The sequence below is a fragment of the Heterocephalus glaber genome, unplaced genomic scaffold, assembly GCF_053883595.1.
Source record: "Heterocephalus glaber isolate CG9 unplaced genomic scaffold, H.glaber_assembly_v1.0 deba00001555, whole genome shotgun sequence".
In the NCBI taxonomy this organism is placed as follows: domain Eukaryota; kingdom Metazoa; phylum Chordata; class Mammalia; order Rodentia; family Bathyergidae; genus Heterocephalus; species Heterocephalus glaber.
The window spans coordinates 6,806,207-6,823,979 of record NW_028258346.1 but is presented as its reverse complement, the minus strand read 5'-3'; the positions used below and the strand labels follow the sequence as shown (position 1 = coordinate 6,823,979).

Sequence of the window (17,773 nt, the reverse complement as noted above, 5' to 3'; positions counted from 1 at the left end):
AAAGCTTCCACAGGCACCACCTGTAGCCCAAGTTAGCTGCCCATTCTCTGTGTTCTCCTAGGACCTTCTGTATTCCTCCACTGTGAAGTTTATGAACTATTTCAATTTTTTGTTTGTTTTTTTTGTTTTTGTTTTTGAAGCAGGGTCTTTTGAAGCTATATAGCCCAGGCTGACCTTGAACTCACTGTGTAGGCCAGGCTGGCTTCGAACTGTGGTAATCCTCCTGCCTCAGCCTCCTGAGTGCTGGGATTACAGGCATGGGCCACCATGCCCAACTACTATTTCTGTTTTGAGTAACATGTTTTTCATCCAGAGATGGATCCTTTCAAGGGTACAGACTGACTGGGGGCTCAGCTCAGCGTCCGGCATGTAGTAGGCACTCAATATATACTTGTTAAATGAGTAAAAGTGGACACTAGAGTTGTTTTCCCTTGGCCTAGAGAAACAAGAGATCAGGATTAAAAGAAGGCTGTGTCTGTGTAAAGCATATTTGGCAGAGTCTTAGCTTCCTCAAATCCAAGAGAAAGAAAAGCTGTGATTTTTTAAAAATATCCTTGACATGTCCCAGTGCCCTCCTAACCCACAGTTAAATGTACATACCAACTGGTGAGCGCGGTGACGCCTTTCCATAGTGTTCAAGTGAGGCAGCAGTCACCTTCTACTCTGTCCCTTCTTCCTGCTCAGGATCTGTGCCACTCCCACTGCGATGAGTCTGCCATCCAGAAGAAGATCACAACTGTAATCAGCTGCTTCATCAACTCCTGTATTCCCCCAGCCTTGCAGATCGACATTCCAGTAGAACAGGCCCAGAAGATTATTGAACACAGGAAGGAGTTAGGACCATACATATTTAGAGAGGCACAGGTAAGATATCAGGTCATGTGGCTGAGCATATTTCAAAATAGATTGGTGGCAATCTCAATTTTCTTTTAAAGATTTTACATTACTTATATTTGGTAAGATTTGAATCCTCCCAGTACTAAAATATATTCTATTAATTTAAATTATCTTCTTGGAAGCAGTCTATATACCCACCAACAGATAGAACTGATAAAGAAAATGTGGAATATATACACAATGGAGTACTACTCAGCCATAAAGAAGGATAAGCTTGAGAAGCCAGCCCTGGTGGTGCACACCTGTCATTCTAGCACTTGGGAGGATGAAGCAGGAGGATTTCAGTGAGTTGAGGTCAACCTAGGCTACATAGTGAGTTCAAGGTCAATCCTGTACCACGTAGTGAGACCCTGTCTCAAAAAGAAAGAAAGAAAGAAAGACAGAAAGAAAGAAAGAATAAAGAAGTATAAATTTGAGTCATTTGTAGGAAAATAGATGAACTTTGAATCCATAATGCTAAGTGAAATAAATCAGACACAGAAGGTTAAATATTGCATGATTTGTCTTACATGAGAAATCCAAAGTATAAATAATTTAAGGAGCAAAGAAAAATAGATGATAGGAAATAGGGAGATCGACTTTGTGGAGATGGGAAAGGGGCCTAGGAATGGGGGAAGATGGAGGAAGGGGAGTAAAAGGATTAAGAGGCAATACCTATATGTACCAATTCCTCATGATGAATGTATTTATTATTTATCAGAAACACACTAATAAAAAGTAAAAAGTTGAAAAATAATTTAATCTTTGCATTTGCCACCAACATATAAAACTAGTAACATGCATGTTATTTTGTTGATAATATGCAGCAAATAAAATTAAAAATACACTGACTTTCTGTGATTACCATTTTTATTTCTAATGAAGGCTAATGCTGCCTTCGTTTCCCACCATTTATATCTCCTCTTAAAATATCTGCTACCACAAAAATGTGTAAAATATCTGTGCCCTAAGATTTGTATATTTTTAAAGATTGGAATATTCACATAGCTCATAAAATAAGTGAGAGGAGATTTAAGTACTCAACCAACATAAAGTACACAAACTCATGAAAGGAAAATCATGGCTGTTAACCTGCTCAAGTTACTTCTTTTTAAGATAAATAATAGAAAACATTGACTTGGTGAACATAATTTATTTGCATTTTGAAAAGCCTTTTAGTGATGTTGTTCCTAAAAAATGATTAAGAAAAATAAATTATACTGGGGGTAATAGGGAAGGCCATGTCATGAATTAAGTGATATGAAACAGAGATTTAGAACATGATTGCCCTTGAGCATGGAAAAAGGCCATTACTCCCTAACGCTCATTTGTGAACCAGCTGTGTTCTAAGTCCTCCAAGGAACTCAAAGTGGACTCACAATCCAAATTATGCATTAAAACAGGCAAAAATATAGAGGTATGATTGAAGATGTGCTAGAGAGAAATAGAGAAAACATTGCGCCAGAATTGTAGACTCTTTAATGAAAAGATCTTAGGAATAATTTAGCCATGCCTAGTAGTGCTGATAAACCAGGCCAGGACTTGCCAATCTATTTTGAAGAGCCTGCGTCCAATGGGTAGATGCCTGGAGCTTCTGACATTGGTTGGTTCTGCTACCTTCTTCAGGAATTGCAGCCAATGAGCTTTATTGGTGGCTTCTAGCCAACAAGGTCTACCTGATTTCCTAAAATGGAGTCACAGATATGGACTTCAGAGCATCTGAAAATACAGAAACTTTATTTGGGGGCTTGATCCCTCTGAATCCTTTATTCCTCCTGTTTTCCTGAGGATGCTTAGAGAATAGCATCCCCTTCTACCAGGGTATTCAAGGTTACCATTTTCATGCCTTTCCTTGACATTCTTCCCTTACCCTCATGTCTAAACAGTCCTTCAAATGTATGCATTTGTCCTCTTGTTATCTATCATGCATTCCACTTTTCTCCAACTGTACCCTACTGCTTCACTTCAGATCTGCAACAGGACTCCCATCAGTTACCAAAACTCCCTGCCTCTGGGCTCTCTCCGATTCATTCAGCTTAACTGCAACCAGAGCAATCTTTTTCAAAATACATATCTGCTCACATCACTTCTGTGCTTAAAATGTTCCATTTGCCCTCCACTGCCCTCAAATGAAATCCTGATCCCTGCACACCTGCCCAGCTACATCTCCTCCATCTCCCTGCCATCTCTCCCCAGTCTTGCTGAAGTGGCCCTTACTGTAAGTCTTCCCTCATGAGCTTAATCCTCTCTCTCTCCTAAATCCCTGTCATAACACCTACCATATAAAATGGTATGTCCCAGGCCAGGAATGTAGCTCAGTGGCGCGCCGCCTGCCTGGGAAGTGCAAGGTCCTGAGTTCGATCCCTGGTACCAAAAAAAAAAATGGTATATCCCTGTGTCTGACTTCCTTTTTAGGTTGTAAGCTTTTGAAGGGCAGGGAATGTTTTTTATTTGTCTTTGTGGCCCAAATACATGGCACAGAGTTGGCTTTTTTTTTTTAACCACATGACCATGAATTAAATGGTCATTTGTCATAACCAATCAGAATAAGATCACATTGAAAATGAGAGCAAAGTTGAGCAAAAGAGCTGAATAGTAAATGAAAATTTTCTACTTTAGCATTATTGTTCATGTAGTCTCTAAAGTTTCATCGCTCAGCCAAGTTTTTACTGGTCCTTTTACTCAGACTAAAACCATTCTTCATCTGCTGACAGTAAGCAAAGTAGTTCTATATTTATTAAAATATTTTTTACCCACAATTTGGTTATCTTTTAAGGTTCTAAAGGTACAAATTTATTAGTGACAGATATTAACCTAAAATCTCAATTTCATCTTTTGGAAATATAGCATTTTTATGCCTTCCATTGAAACATTGTATCCTAATTGGGTAATTTCAGAATAGGGTTAAGCCTTCCACATGTAAATACTTGAGAGGTGGAGATGGCTTGGATTTTGGAAACAGAACTGAGGAGAGCCAATATTTGGAATATAGAGGAGGAGTAGTAGTGAAACTTAAGAAGTTCATAATAACTATTATGATCCCTTAACATTGGAAAAGGGGACTTAATTAAATGAATGGTGGGTACATGTAAATGAAAATTTCATGAAGGCTTGCTTCATCAAATAAAGTATCTCTAGACTTTACCATCACACTCTCAAGAGGCTATAGGAGCCAGTGATAAAACTGCATCTTAAAAGGAGTAAATAATTTTAGAATTACTAATAACATTCATGTATGGAAAAGAGGAGTAATGAACTATTCCAGTTCAGGACTCTGTTGATCACTGCAGCATTTGCTTTTAAAAATTTTCCACTTTTTCCCTTAACAGTTGACTTTGAGTCTAATGGGATGGTTTAGCGTTTTTCAGGGCATTAGGTAAAGGCTATTCCTAGTCATAAGATGTTGGACTTGATTTGAAGTGGCAAGTCCTACCTTCTTGAAAGTAATGTATACCTCTGGAACTAATGGAAAAACTTGGCATAGGAATTAGAGCAACTATTCTTATCTCTATAAATATCACAATTAATCACTTAATGCAAAGTGTCCTCATAGAAAGCATTTGTCTAGGATATCATTTGGCTTTTTAAATGTTACTTTTCTTGCTCTCGCATAAAAGAGAGATTATATCATTTAAAAGTTACTCGAGATTTATTCTTAGATCTGCAGCTTTGTTTAAGAGCTTTTCCAGAGGCAAAGTGGTATTTCCTTTCTCTAAAAGAAAGAAAAAGGAGTGGGGGAGTTTCCCTTGATGAACTGAATACTTGGAATACTTGCATAAAACAGCAGAGTGTGTGGCAGATCAACTAGTATAGGTTTTAAAAGAAAACATAAATTTCTTATTTAAAAAAGACCTAATGGATTCTTTATTAATACAATCAATTGGTTAGGGAAACAAAGAATAAAGTGACTTTTAAGTATTTGGTGTATGTTTTTCTTTTCAAAGAAGGTCTTCTCATTGGTAATAAAAAACATTGATGATAAGCATGTGCTGAGCTGAACTATACTAAGAAGTCTGGAGACAATAAGTTGGAGGAAACATGGTGTGTATTAAAGATAGAATACTTAATCCATTATTATGGTGAATTAGAGTTTAAATCGGTACATTTGTATAAAATTGTAATCTGAGACATACTTTGTTTTTTATACAGATGACAATTTTGGGGGTTCTGTTTAAATTTTGGCCACAATTTTGTGAGTTTAGGAAGAATTTGACTGATGAAAAAATTATGAGTGTTTTAGAGAGAAGACAAGCATACGAAAAGCAGAAAAAGAAATTGTCAGTCATAGATGATGAAAAAATTGGAAAGGTAAGACAATACTCATTCTGGATTTAATCATACTTTAAAACGTACATTATATGTATGGACTTGTAGAAGAAATTGGGCTAAGAAATATACAGAGAAGTTATAGAATACAGATTTTAGGGGCCTGGGATTTAGCTCAGTGGTGCCACTGCCTGCCTCACAAGTGCAAGGTCCTGAGTTCTATCCCCGGTACGCAAAAAAAAGAATACGGGTTTTAGGGCCTTTCAGCCTTCATCTGAAGGTTTCAGACTTGTTTTTTAACCTCTCAGGCTACAGTTCACATATCGTCTCTTCTGTGTGACACCTTGACTCTCCTAGGCCACACAAGCAGTATCTGTTGCAGTTATAGTCCTTCTTTTCATAAATCACACTTTTATTGTCCTGTAATTAAGTTTGTGCATCTGCCGTCTTTGCTGATGGAGATCTTCAAAGATAGTATCTGCCTTATTCATCCGTGTTTCATAAGCGCTTATACTAGCGTCCAAGACATGCTCAATTGTTAATCATTGTGTATTGGTTAAAATCAAGGAATGACTGAATGAATGAATGAACAAATAATTTGTACCAGCACTTTCAGTATTAAAATTAGAGGATGAAACATTGTGAAATTTGTAAGTATAGGTCACAAACTGGCCAGCCTGCCTCCATTTCTCCAGAAAATCCCAGATGTTTCTGTCTTACATTTTGTACTTGGTTACGGAAATGAAAATTGTCCTTAATTGACCTTCTCATTTGGCCATATCTGTTAACTGGTAACAACTAACAAGGTTAGGTACAAAATATTGACAGTTGAAAAGCATCCCTTCTGATAGCTGAAAAGTAACCCTGTGGATTTCACATTCTGCATACTCCCCCTTCCCGGGGAGGTGAATCTTGCTATGTTGCCTGGCTCTTCTCAGATTTCTAGGGCTCAAGTGATTCTCCCGCCTCAACCTCCCAAGTGCTGGGACTACAGATACATGTTGCCATGCCAGGCTACTTTCAAATACTCTCATTATATACAATAAACATATTGGCACCACTTATTAGTATCTTCACATTTCACACTTGTATTTATTTTAATGTGGAAAATGTAAGGAAGGCCAATACAGTAGCAGATATTTGCCTCCAAATTTTATTATCAATAGAGCTGGAATAGTAAATGAATATAGGAAACCTGTGATTTTTTTGTAACATGAAATGAATGGATGAGTATAGAAAAAATGAATATAGGAAACATGATTTTTTTTTTTTGGTACCAGGGATTGAACTCAGGACCTTGTGCTTGCGAGGCAGGCATGGCACAAGCTAAATCTCCAGCCCCAAACATGATTTTTTTGTAACATAAACATGCTTTGGAAAAACTCTGTTACTTTGCAAAGCATAGGTTTCCCCAGGTGATGATGGGCATGACTTTTAACTCTCTGAACCTCTATTTTATCTATCAACTAATGGTAATAGTATTACTCTCTCATGATTCACAGAGGATTAATCAACGTGGTCTGATATACATAAAAGACTATATGTGAGCAATTCCACTACATAATTGTAAGGTATCAGTTGATCATTTGAGACAGTTATAGCACAGTAGGTAGGAGAATAGGCTCTAAAGTCAGAATGCCTGGCTTTGAATTCCATCCTTACCATTTGTTAGGCCTGTTATCTTAGTCAAGCCACTTCACTTTCCAAACTTTATTTTTTTTTCAGTAAAATGAAGATAGCAATATAACTTATATTATAGAGTAGGATTAATAAAGTAAACGACATGTCATAAAGTAAGTGTTAATTATAATAATAGTGTAGCAATAATTGTCCTTTTTAGGGAAGAAATAATATCAAATATATCTTTCATTTTTATTTTTATCAAAGAATTAACTGAACCTGCGTAGCCTGAAGAAAGTTATGGTAGGACAAAGAGAAAGTCATGAAAAGTTTCACCTAGTTTAATGTCTAGTTTAGGGTAAAGTACTTAAAATGAACAGCGTCAAATTCATTAACAGAGGATCACAGTGATTTAACTAAGTAAAAATTTTAAACTTAAAAATGGCAAAAATAAACCAGGTTATAAGATATATTGGGAAATATAATGTATGATGTAAGTTATAAAAATAAATCAGAGGGCCAGGGATTTAACTCAGTGGTTCCGTCGCTTGCCTTGCAAGCGCAAGGACCCGAGTTCGATCCCTGGTACCAAAAAATAATAAATAAATAAATAAATAAATCAGAGAAAAGATACATATTCATAACAGAAATTTGGGCAAAGATCATTTAACAGGCAATTCATAAAAGAAACACTAACGAGTAAAAGCATTAAAAGATGTTCAACTTCACCAGTAACCAAAGATATGAATACTGACAACAAAGAAAATATTGGCAATATTCAATGTTGGTATGATGAAAAAGCATACAAATCGGTACATTGCTGGAGACAGTCTAAATGGTACTTTTTGAGAGTAGTCAGACAGGTATTGTTTAAAATGCTCATTCTTTTAAAATCAGCAAATGCACCTCTAGGAGCTTATTCTGAAGAAGAGAGTCATAAAAATGTATAAAATGTATGTGTACAGCATCACTTATAATAGTACAAAGTTGGAAATGACTTAAATTTCTAGTAGGAGGCATTAAGTTATCTCTGGCATATCCCACACTCTCATGTTGAAAATGATGATTTGGTTTATTCACTGTATCATTCAACAAGTATTTAAGTGCATAAGACCATTCAGCTGTTGAAAATGGTGATGTAATTTATTCACTTCATCACTCAACAAATATTTGAGTGTGTCATATGTGACAGACACTGTTCTACAAATAAACATATTATGGCAAATAATACAAAGGCCCAGCATACATTCCAGTCCTGTATTTCTTCACATAGGAACATTTTCACCTCATACTTTCCATTAAAAAGAGCACATATAGTTTGGTTCCATTTGTATAAAATTTATTAAATACGGGGATGTAGCTCAGTGGCGCAGTTTCTGCCCCGTAAGCGCAAAGTCCTGAGTTCAATCCCCACTACCCCCTCCCCCCCAAAAAAGAAAAAAAATGTATTAAATAAAATGGAAATACTAAAATTTAGAGATCATAATTATTTATGCATTTTCTGTAGTGAGAGGTCTAGATGGATGTTTATGAAAATGTTTATAGTGATTTTTTTGTATGCTAAATTTGGGAGTGATTTTTGCATTCAGCTTCATCATTTATTTCACTCATTTTAAAATATTTTTATATTATATGAAAGAAAATTAAAGATCAAAGGGACAGTCACTTGGTGAAATCTCAAGTATACCATGAAACTTTTTTTATATGATGTTATGACTTCTTAACTGATATTACCATAGCAATATCCTTTTTCTCAATAATTTAATTTAATATAATTACAGGTTGCAATCAAACAATATGCAAGTACTACAGGGTCTACTACAAAAACACCTGCTTTAACCAGTGAATCCCTGCTAGGCCTGCAAGCATATGGCCGACAGGTAAGCAGCAAGCAGCCACAGGGGTCCCTTCCTCTGCTGAGCGCTAAGTAGTGGGACACAGTAACTCAGTCACTGGGCAGAACGAGAGGTGTGTTTGAAAACGGGGCTAAAATTATAATGCTAGGAAGGGTTGAAACAGAATGTCCTTGAGCCTTCAGAGAACATCCTGAATCAATTTAAAAAATTTTACGTTTTAAAACATTTCATAGTCATTTTGACTTTGGGGAGGAGCTAGAAGTCTCATGGTACCAGATCCACTGGATAAGTTGGGCGAGGACACAGGGTAATGTTTTTACTTTCTGTTGGATGACACTAGGCAGCAGCACTCATCCTATTTTTTGGTCACGCTGCCTAAAGACATACAAGAAGACTTCCAGAACTGCTTCAGAAAGTGGAAAGAACAATGGGATAAATGTGTTTGAAGCAAGAGGGAGAATTTTGAGGAGTAATGACGATGTGTCTTTTACTGTAATAAAATGTTTTATTTTAACATTCACCATATATTTTGATCACGCTGCATACTTTTGTAGGCAAAAATTTCCAGAATCAACTTTGAAAATTATTTTTCCAGCCAACCTGGTGCTACTCAAAGTACATAGAAGCCTTAGAACAGGAAAGAATTCTTCTGAAAATCCAAGAACTAGAAAGAAAGTTGCTGACAGGTAATTTTTGCTTTTTGTTTGCAGTTACTTTGTTATCGTCTATCATAGATGAATTTTAGAGAAATTTGCCAATGATTGTTTCACTGTTTTTCTTATTTCTCTCACTTTTGTGCAGGCACACCATCTTTTACACATTTTTTTAAGTCTTCTGGCTCAGTTATGTCTTTGAAGAAAAATTTGTCTACCCAAAGCATCCAGAGTGAGTTTCCAGCATCTTCCTGACCCCCAAGTTAGGAGGATGTCACTGTGTGTGTGTGTCCTGTCTGTCCCTGTCTGTGGTGTCTCTCCTTGCCAAGGAGGGAAGATTAAATGATGCACCTAACACTGCTTCTCTTTTCCAGAGTGGTGACAGCATTTGTGTCTGTGTTTACATCCTGCTGCCAGTAGGTGCAAGGTGAGTCCTAGTCTGACACTGGATCGATCTCACCAGGTCCCTTTAACACAACACACCTGCATACATCTCAACCAAAGCACATGCCTACACCCCACAGGCATCCATGCCCCACGAACAGATTGATGAACAGAACATCTTGTCTTCCTCCTGAGTGGCACGGTCTCCTGAGAAGTACAAATGCCTCTCTAGGGGGGCCATTGGTTGCTTCTATTTACTCCTTAGCAGTCTTTCTCTTTCACAAAGAACACATAAGGAAGAATGGGCTAGAGCTTTCCCCAGGCTTTTAAAGTGAGAAATATAAGAAGGATCTGAAAATCAAGTGGGGGCCCTTCTCCCATACCAATATTGACATCCTTACACAGTTTGATAGGATACAGCCTTGACAAAGGATACTGGTAGTATATTTAGCAGATGTGTAAGCCATTGACCAGATTCATTCATTCATTCTTTCTTTCTTTCTTTCTTTCTTTCTTTCTTTCTTTCTTTCCTTCTTTCTTGGTTTTTGAGACAGGCTCTCACTATGTAGTTCACACTGGCCTTGAAGTCACGGAGATTTCTGCGTTAGCCTCCCAAGTGCTAGCATTATAGGCCTGTGCCATCGTACCTGACTTCCAGCACAGAGTCTCAAAGCTAGTTGAAATTCCCCTTCCTGTTCTCTTTAATCTTGCAGATTAGCTATTTGGTTTCCCAGAATCCTAATTTTCTGATTCTTGGGGAAGCTTTGATGAATAGGCCTCTGTTCTTAGCCTGATCTTTTTTCTGTGCTAGTTTACGCTAGACACCTCCCCTCCTGCAAGTGTTCCCACCACTTAGGCCACCCTCATAGTGCTCCCAACATTTAGGACATCACTTTTTTTTATTTAAAAATAACTTTAGTATCAAACACACACACATACAGAAATTAAAACCATTCAAAGAAGAACAATGCAAGGGGAAGAAAATTACAATAATATTCAAATACAGTAGAACTCAACCAAAACAAAACTGAAAAGCACTTAAACATTTTTCCATATACTTTAGGGACATCACTTTTTTGATTTTTATGACAACCCAGTGTAAGTCCTTGTCACTGTTGTTTTGGATTTATATTTTCTATAAATGCTTATGTTTTCATTCATTTATTTTTTTTCTTTGCAGGAATTCTTTAAATCAAATTTAACCAACAGGAGAAGCTCAAGTAACTGATTTTGATGGTCTGCATGAGAGCAAGTGTAACATCTAAATAAAGTTTGGCTTGCTTTGCTTCCATATATTAAGGTTACAGCTATTCTGTACACATGATTTTAACTTTTTTTAAACCTTAGAATAAAATGCCTACTCTCTAAGTTAGAAGAATCAAAATATTTTGCTTATTATATATCCCTAAAGAAGCATGTTATGCTTATGAGGTCATCTTTCAACAAATATTCTTTGAGCATTTACTCCAAAAGTATTTTGTTAGCAGATATTCAGCTGATTAGGAGGCATGAATATTCCTAGCATTAAACTGACCCAAAGAGAAGAGGGAGGAGCCTTTCCCATCCATTTCAGCTGTAAAGAAATGATAGTAAAATAGTGGTTCTCACACTGTAGGGCACTTACGACTCATAGGTGACATGAGTGAGCAATGCAGGCTCCTGGGCCCACTGCCCAAGGGTCCAACTCAGTAGTTCTCGAGCAGGACCAGGGAATCACATCCTTCACGGACACCCAGGGGATACTGAAGCAGGAGATGCAGGAACCACTCTGAGATAAACTGTTAGGGTAGTAAGAAAAGTGCACGAGAGGTCAAAGCCCTCTCTTGTGCCACAAAGGGTACATTTACAGCAAAGAGAACCTAGACTCAGGCCTTGCTACACTCAATCCTGGAGGGAAAGGGAAATCTGTAAGGAATGACCATGGAATCATCCATGGGGCTCATGATTCAGGAGCTGTGAGGACTAAGACTCAAACTACCAGCTCGGACAACAGTCTTACACCATCCCAGAAGATGTTTTCAGAGTTGAAACTGCATTCCAAATTCTCTAAGGAGTTAGATGCTTTAAATGGGAAAGTCTCAAGAGACATACTTCAAAGATCATCTTTCCCCCTAAAATAGTGGTTTTTGAACACTTGCAATTTTAAAAATCACTGAAACCCTGTGGTTTTTGGTGCCTCCACAGTATCCCTAAACTTCAGTGGTCATGAATTTTCTTTTCTCCCACTCTTGTTCTCCCTTCTCTGGTTTTAACTCAGTAGTCCATGTGGTTCTATTTCTCTCCTCTCTTACATATCAATTATATTTCTTTTTCAGATTTTCTTACTGATTGCCCCAGAGTCTGCAAATATATTACAACTAATAAAATTCCACTTCAAAATAACACTACAGCTCTTCATGGGTAATACACGTATCTTAAAACAGAGTATTCCCATTCATTTCTCTGACCCATAAGTTCTAATTACCAAATACATTGTTGCTGTTATTATTTTGAACAAATTATCTGTTAAATCAATAAAGAAGATGAAGAGTAAAACATTTACCTTCATCTGTTCCTTCTCTAATGCTCCTCATTACATTTTGTAGACCCAAGTTTCTGATCGATATGATTTTTCTTCTCTCTGAAGAACTTCTTTTAACATTTGTTGCAAGGTAGGTCTGCCTGAGACATAGTTGTTCAATTTTTGTTTGCCTTTCCTTTCGAAGGATAACTTAACACAATGCAGAATTCTAGGTTAGTGGCTTCTCCTTACAACGTTTAAAATAGTTTGCTCTCCTCTTGCCCACATGATTTCTGAGGTCAAATGTAATTCTTATCTTGCACCTCTATATTCCTGCTTCCCTTTACCCCAACCAGGTACTGAGGATTGAATCCAGACATGCTCTGCCACTAAGCTACATCCCCAATCCAATTATACTCTTCATTCTGAGATAGGTCATCATTAAGTTGCCCAGGTGAGACTTGAATTCAAGATCCTCTTGCCTCAGCCTCCCTCGGTGCTGATATTGCAGGCATAAACCACCACCACCACACCTGGCTCCTCCTGGCCTCTTCTAAGACCTGATTTTCTGTTCTGTTCTTTTTTCTTTTTGGTACTGGGGATCAAACTTGGGACCTTGGACTTGCAAGTCAGGCGCCAGAACCACTAAGCTAAATCCCGGGCCCTGGACCTGATTTTCTACAGTCTGAATATTATATACCTAGGTGTATATTTGAGTGTATTTATCCTGCTCAATAAATACAGGATATCTGTCCTGAAACTAGTTTTGTGTATGTCATTAATTTTGGACAATTTTGTCATTATTACTTCAAATATTCTGTTCCCTTTTTTTCTTTTCCTTCTGGCATTTCTTTACACATATTGACATCTTAGGTTATTGAGCCACAGATCTTGGATATTCTGGTTTTTTAAATTCTTTTTTCTCTTTTCATTTCCATTTTGGAAGTTTCTATTTTCTCTTCAAGTGCACTGATTCTTTGCTCAGCTGTACCTAGTCTATTGATGACCTTATCAAAGGCCTTCATCTATGTTACAGGGGTTTTTTTGTGTACTATTCTCATTTCATTTTCTCTGGGAATTTCCTTCTCTGTGCTTACATTACTCATCTGTTCTTGGATATTGTCCATTTTTATTAGAATTTTTACCATATGAATCAATCATTTTAAATTTCTAGTCTGATGTCAGCACTGTGCCATCTCTGAGTCTGGTTCTGATGCCTGCTGTCTCTTCAGGCTGTGCTTCTGGCTTTTTCACACGCCTTGTCATTTTTTGTTTAAAACAAGACAAGATATATCAGGTAGAAGAAACTGGCTTCTAGTGTGACGTTGTATGCTTATACCATTAGGCTGAGCTTTCTGTGCTGTTAGAGTCCGAAGTTTCCTCTATGCTCTTTATTGTTTGTTGTATTGTTTTGGGGTTTTCCTAGAGGCTGGAAGTATTTGAAGTTTATCCCTATTGATGTGGTGGTAGGGAAATGTTTTCTAGTTCTATCATTAGGTCTCAGTGTCTTAGTGAGCCTGAGTTGGGTATTTCCCTTCCCCCAGGTTGCGTGGGCTTTGGTAAACCCTCATCTGTTAGTTTCCTTTGAGGACAGGTTCTGTGAAGAAAAACAGAATGCTGACTATATTTCAAAATAGCTACCTTACTCCCCCCACTTCCAGAAGCAGATTTTCCTTTGGTCTTTATAGGAGAACATAATAGAAATCCTAAAGGTAAAGTTCAAAAAGACATGGGAGAAGCCAGGTGTTGTGGCACATGCCTATAATCCCAGGATGGTAAGTTCAAGACCAGCCTGAACTACACAGCAAGATCCTGTCTCAAAAAAAAAAAAAAATGTCCAGCTGCAATTTTCTGTTTCTGGTAAAGCTGTGATTCTCTTATCTGCCTATCTCTTAAGTTTTAGGGGTGGGAAGGGGTGGGGGTGTCCCCTGTGACCATAACTCCTTGATGAATCCAAGAAAAATGATTTTCAGTTTGTTCAGCTCTGTCTTGGTGTAAAGATGATTATGATGACTTCCAAGCTCTTTGTTGTCAGATTGAAGCTTAACATCTGTATTTTAAAGTATTCTGTAGTCCGTTTTTTAAAACTAAGTTTAAGAAAGATTAACTTGTTAATGAAGTTTGTATTGTGTTATATATAGTTTGTGGTGATTTCTGTATTACAAATATTCATGCGTTCATTTTTTGGGGGGCGGGGGGTACTGGGGATCGAACTCTGGACCTTGCACTTGCAAGGCAGGCGCCAGAACCACTGAGCTAAATCTTCGGCCCCAGGCATTCATTTTTTATCTACCTTCAAGTCATCTAACAGCATGAGCTCATCCCAGTTCTTGCCCTGGAAGAAACACCCTTACATTAGTGTGCTCAGAAAGTGTTGTCTTGGCTGTGGTTATACTGGTTCTTCTTAATATCCTTTAATCCTTCTCTTCCTCCTTCCTCTTTGTTACTGGAGTGTTACACTGTTCCAGATCCTCCTCACTTTGGATCTGGACCCTAATTAGTATCTCTTTCTCTTGCTTGGCCACTTCCCAGCTGTTCTCAGAGTGATCTTCCTAAAATGCCAACATAGTTTCTCCAACTAAATCTTTAAAGCGTTGATAAACTTGCTGTTAGTAAAGTAGAAATCACTTACTAAGCGCGACATGCACAGACGGCCCTCCTACCTTCTGAGACAAACATCCAGGTCAGGCTTTTGTTCCTATGGAAAGCTGTCTTTTAGTTTTCTTTCTTACTGCAGATCCTCCAAACAGTTACAGAAGTTATCATTCCGTCCTACCCCTGGATTCCACTCCCTAATAATAGCATTAGTCACAATGATTGTCATTTTATTTATGTGCTTGTGTACCCTAACATAGCCACTGACTCTTCATTCTAGCACCTTACATAGACCATCTAAAAAGTGGAGTGCCCGTTAAATATTGTTGAAAAAATGAAGAAAATGTCTCCACTGTAAAATTTTTAGAAGAAAACCATTCCTTATCTAAACAGGGTTAAAGTTGTTCACACAAAATTTGCCATTAGTAATTTTTTACAAATACATAATAATATAGCAGTTTTATGCTAAGTATAAATCTTGGTTCTGTTTTTTTGTTTGAAAATACAACTTATGCATCATCATCAGAGAAGAAATTAATGTTTTAAATTAAATCACTTTGGGCTCAGGCTTCTCATCCTCAGCGCTAGTGACATTTTTGGCCAAATAATTATTTGCTGTGGAGGGTGCTTCTGTGAATTGTAATAGTGCCTTTGGGCTCTGCACACTGAATCTGCTAGAACCTCCCCAGTTGTGGCAGCACAAAATTTCTTTATTTTTTCAAATCATACTAGCTGTTTTAGACTTTTAAACTTTTTTTGGTTTTTCGCTATCTCTGATTACAATGGAAACTTTAAATTCTAATTTTATAGTATATACTTTTTAAAGTATCATGCCCTCCACCTCCACAATACTACCAAAAGGATCTTCTAATCAATGTAACCCATTTGTTTTAGTGATTATCTATATCACATCCACTTGAATAATTTCTGCTCTTTTACATAATTGTTGTAAACATAATATTTGTTGAATTAATACAATTTAAATCTTTACTTATATTTAGTGAAGCATATACTATATTTAAAGTAATCTTTTGTGCTCTTAAATTTGACTTGGGTGTATAGAAATAAATACCTAAAATAAATTCTAATTGTGTTCTATTTTTGCCTTTGATGTGCTTCTTGATTTTATGAGTTCTCTTAAAACACAGCTCACTTTTGGAGTAGTCTTACATTTTAAAAACACACAAATTACTATGCATACCATGTCAACTTACACCTTTCAGAACATGAGAAAATTGAGCTCCTTCTTTGTTTGCATTATTATTTGGGATGAATAAATGCATTTTGAGATAAATAATGAAGTAATCCAAATTCTTAAATATATATCATTATCATTTAAGATATAATTTATAATATATAATCTGTAATTCCATTTTATTCTTTAATTTGCACATTAACATTACACCAAAATTTCTGCCTCAAAAAATATATCAGTTGACATATATCCAATGATTCAGTAGAATCTGATTCTAATTCTGAGGATCTGTTGCTGCCTTTCTGACTTGGTACCATTTATTTTAACCTCTTTGAATCTCAGTTTACTTACCTATAAAGAACTCACAGTTCTTTTTCAGCTCTAATAATTGAGTTTATGAATTTATAATAGTGGAACTTTTTAATGTGCAACTACCTATGAAGTTTTGGTCTGTTCCTTAATAAGAAATTATTTCCCCATTTTGTATATGTGCTGCTGAAGCAAGCATTATTTCTCCATTTTGAATTAGAACTTTTTTTTTTTGTACCAGGAATTGAAGAACTCAGGGCCTCGTCCTTGCCAGGAAGGCACTGTGCTGCTGAGCTGCATCCCCAGCCCTTGAATCAGAACTTTAAATCAAAAAATAAAAAGAAAAATTCAACATCTATGCTGTTTCCTTTTCAAGAGCTAAATACTTGGGTATTTATCCTGCCTGACCTAAAAATAGTTAATGTTTTAGCCATTTCTTTATTGTTAATACTTTAAGACCAATATGTACACCTAGTAAAAATAATTTCAACAGTACATGATGAAGTTAAATGGTGACCTCTCTCTTTTCCCATACAAGGACAGCCATTTCCCAACACCTAGCCTCTCTTATCTTTTAGTAATGGAATCACAAGCTCTAGCTGTGCCCACGACTACCTAACTGGATGGAGTTAACTGTCATTTCCCAGTCTCAAGTAGATGTGGTCATCTGACCAAGTTCAAGAGATGTGAATAGAAGAGGGCGTATTCATTCAAGTCTTTTAAAAATGAAAATGCACGGGCCAGGGATTTAGCTCAGTGGTTCCGTCACTTGCCTTGCAAGCGCAAGGACCCAAGTTCGATGCCTGGTACAAAAAAAAAAAAAAAATGAAAATGCTTGCCAACTATTTTCTCTTTTCCTGTCCTGTAAAGTGGATCACAGCTGTGGTGCTGGTGCAAGCTTTCTCCGAGTAGATGGAATATCAAAGGGCTTATGGAGCCTAGGTCTCTGGATAGCTTCATGGGGGAGACCTGCCTCACTCTGCACTGTTACATGAGCAAAAAATGAATCTCTATCTTTTTGGAGTTACTTCATCTTCATGCCTTTTTGTTACAACAGCTTATCCTGTACCTTAACTAATACAAAGTATATAGGGAACTACTATGATAAAAATTTAAAATAGGTATCATTGATAAAGCAGTCAGTGGACATCAGAGAAATACACAATTGCAGACAAAAAAGTGTTGGATAAAACTGTTTCTTCTGATAATTTGGAAAGCAGACCATGTGCCTACTTTCCCTGTAGCCCTTTAAAACAAGAGGTTCAGGCCTGGGAGTTTGGCTCAGTGGTTCTGCCTCCTGTCTTGCAAGTGCAGGGTCCCGAGTTTGATCCCCGATACCAAAAAACAAAACAAAACAAAACAAAAACAAGAGGTTCAAAACAATGTTGATGTATGTTTATGCATTTGTTGCTCCTTGCTGCTTTTAGCAAAGTACCATGAGAAATATCGTAGGCAAGAATTAACCAGTTTACAAATAGAAATGAAAGCAAATACAGCTCAGCAAAGGGAGGTACATTCT

The 17,773-nt window shown here is 37.0% G+C and overlaps 1 protein-coding gene across 10 annotated transcripts in view; it reads left to right on the top strand.

Moving 5' to 3' along the window:
* Rgs22 (regulator of G protein signaling 22) overlaps positions 1–15,852 on the top strand; it is a 127,303-nt gene extending 111,451 nt beyond the window's left edge. For 8 of the 10 annotated variants that reach the window (XM_087190671.1, XM_087190672.1, XM_087190674.1 and 5 more), the window contains 7 exons: positions 685–864; positions 5,026–5,184; positions 8,544–8,642; positions 9,214–9,304; positions 9,420–9,503; positions 9,646–9,698; positions 10,836–15,852. In XM_087190671.1, coding sequence (XP_087046797.1) covers positions 685–864; positions 5,026–5,184; positions 8,544–8,642; positions 9,214–9,304; positions 9,420–9,503; positions 9,646–9,653 — 621 coding nt within the window. In that variant the 3' untranslated portion in view covers positions 9,654–9,698; positions 10,836–15,852. Of the gene's footprint in view, positions 1–684; positions 865–4,820; positions 4,918–5,025; positions 5,185–8,543; positions 8,643–9,172; positions 9,305–9,419; positions 9,504–9,645; positions 9,699–10,835 lie in introns of those variants that run through there. The other 2 variants (XR_015442847.1, XM_087190676.1) reach the window with 2 other exon arrangements.
* The last annotated feature ends 1,921 nt before the right edge of the window (positions 15,853–17,773 follow it).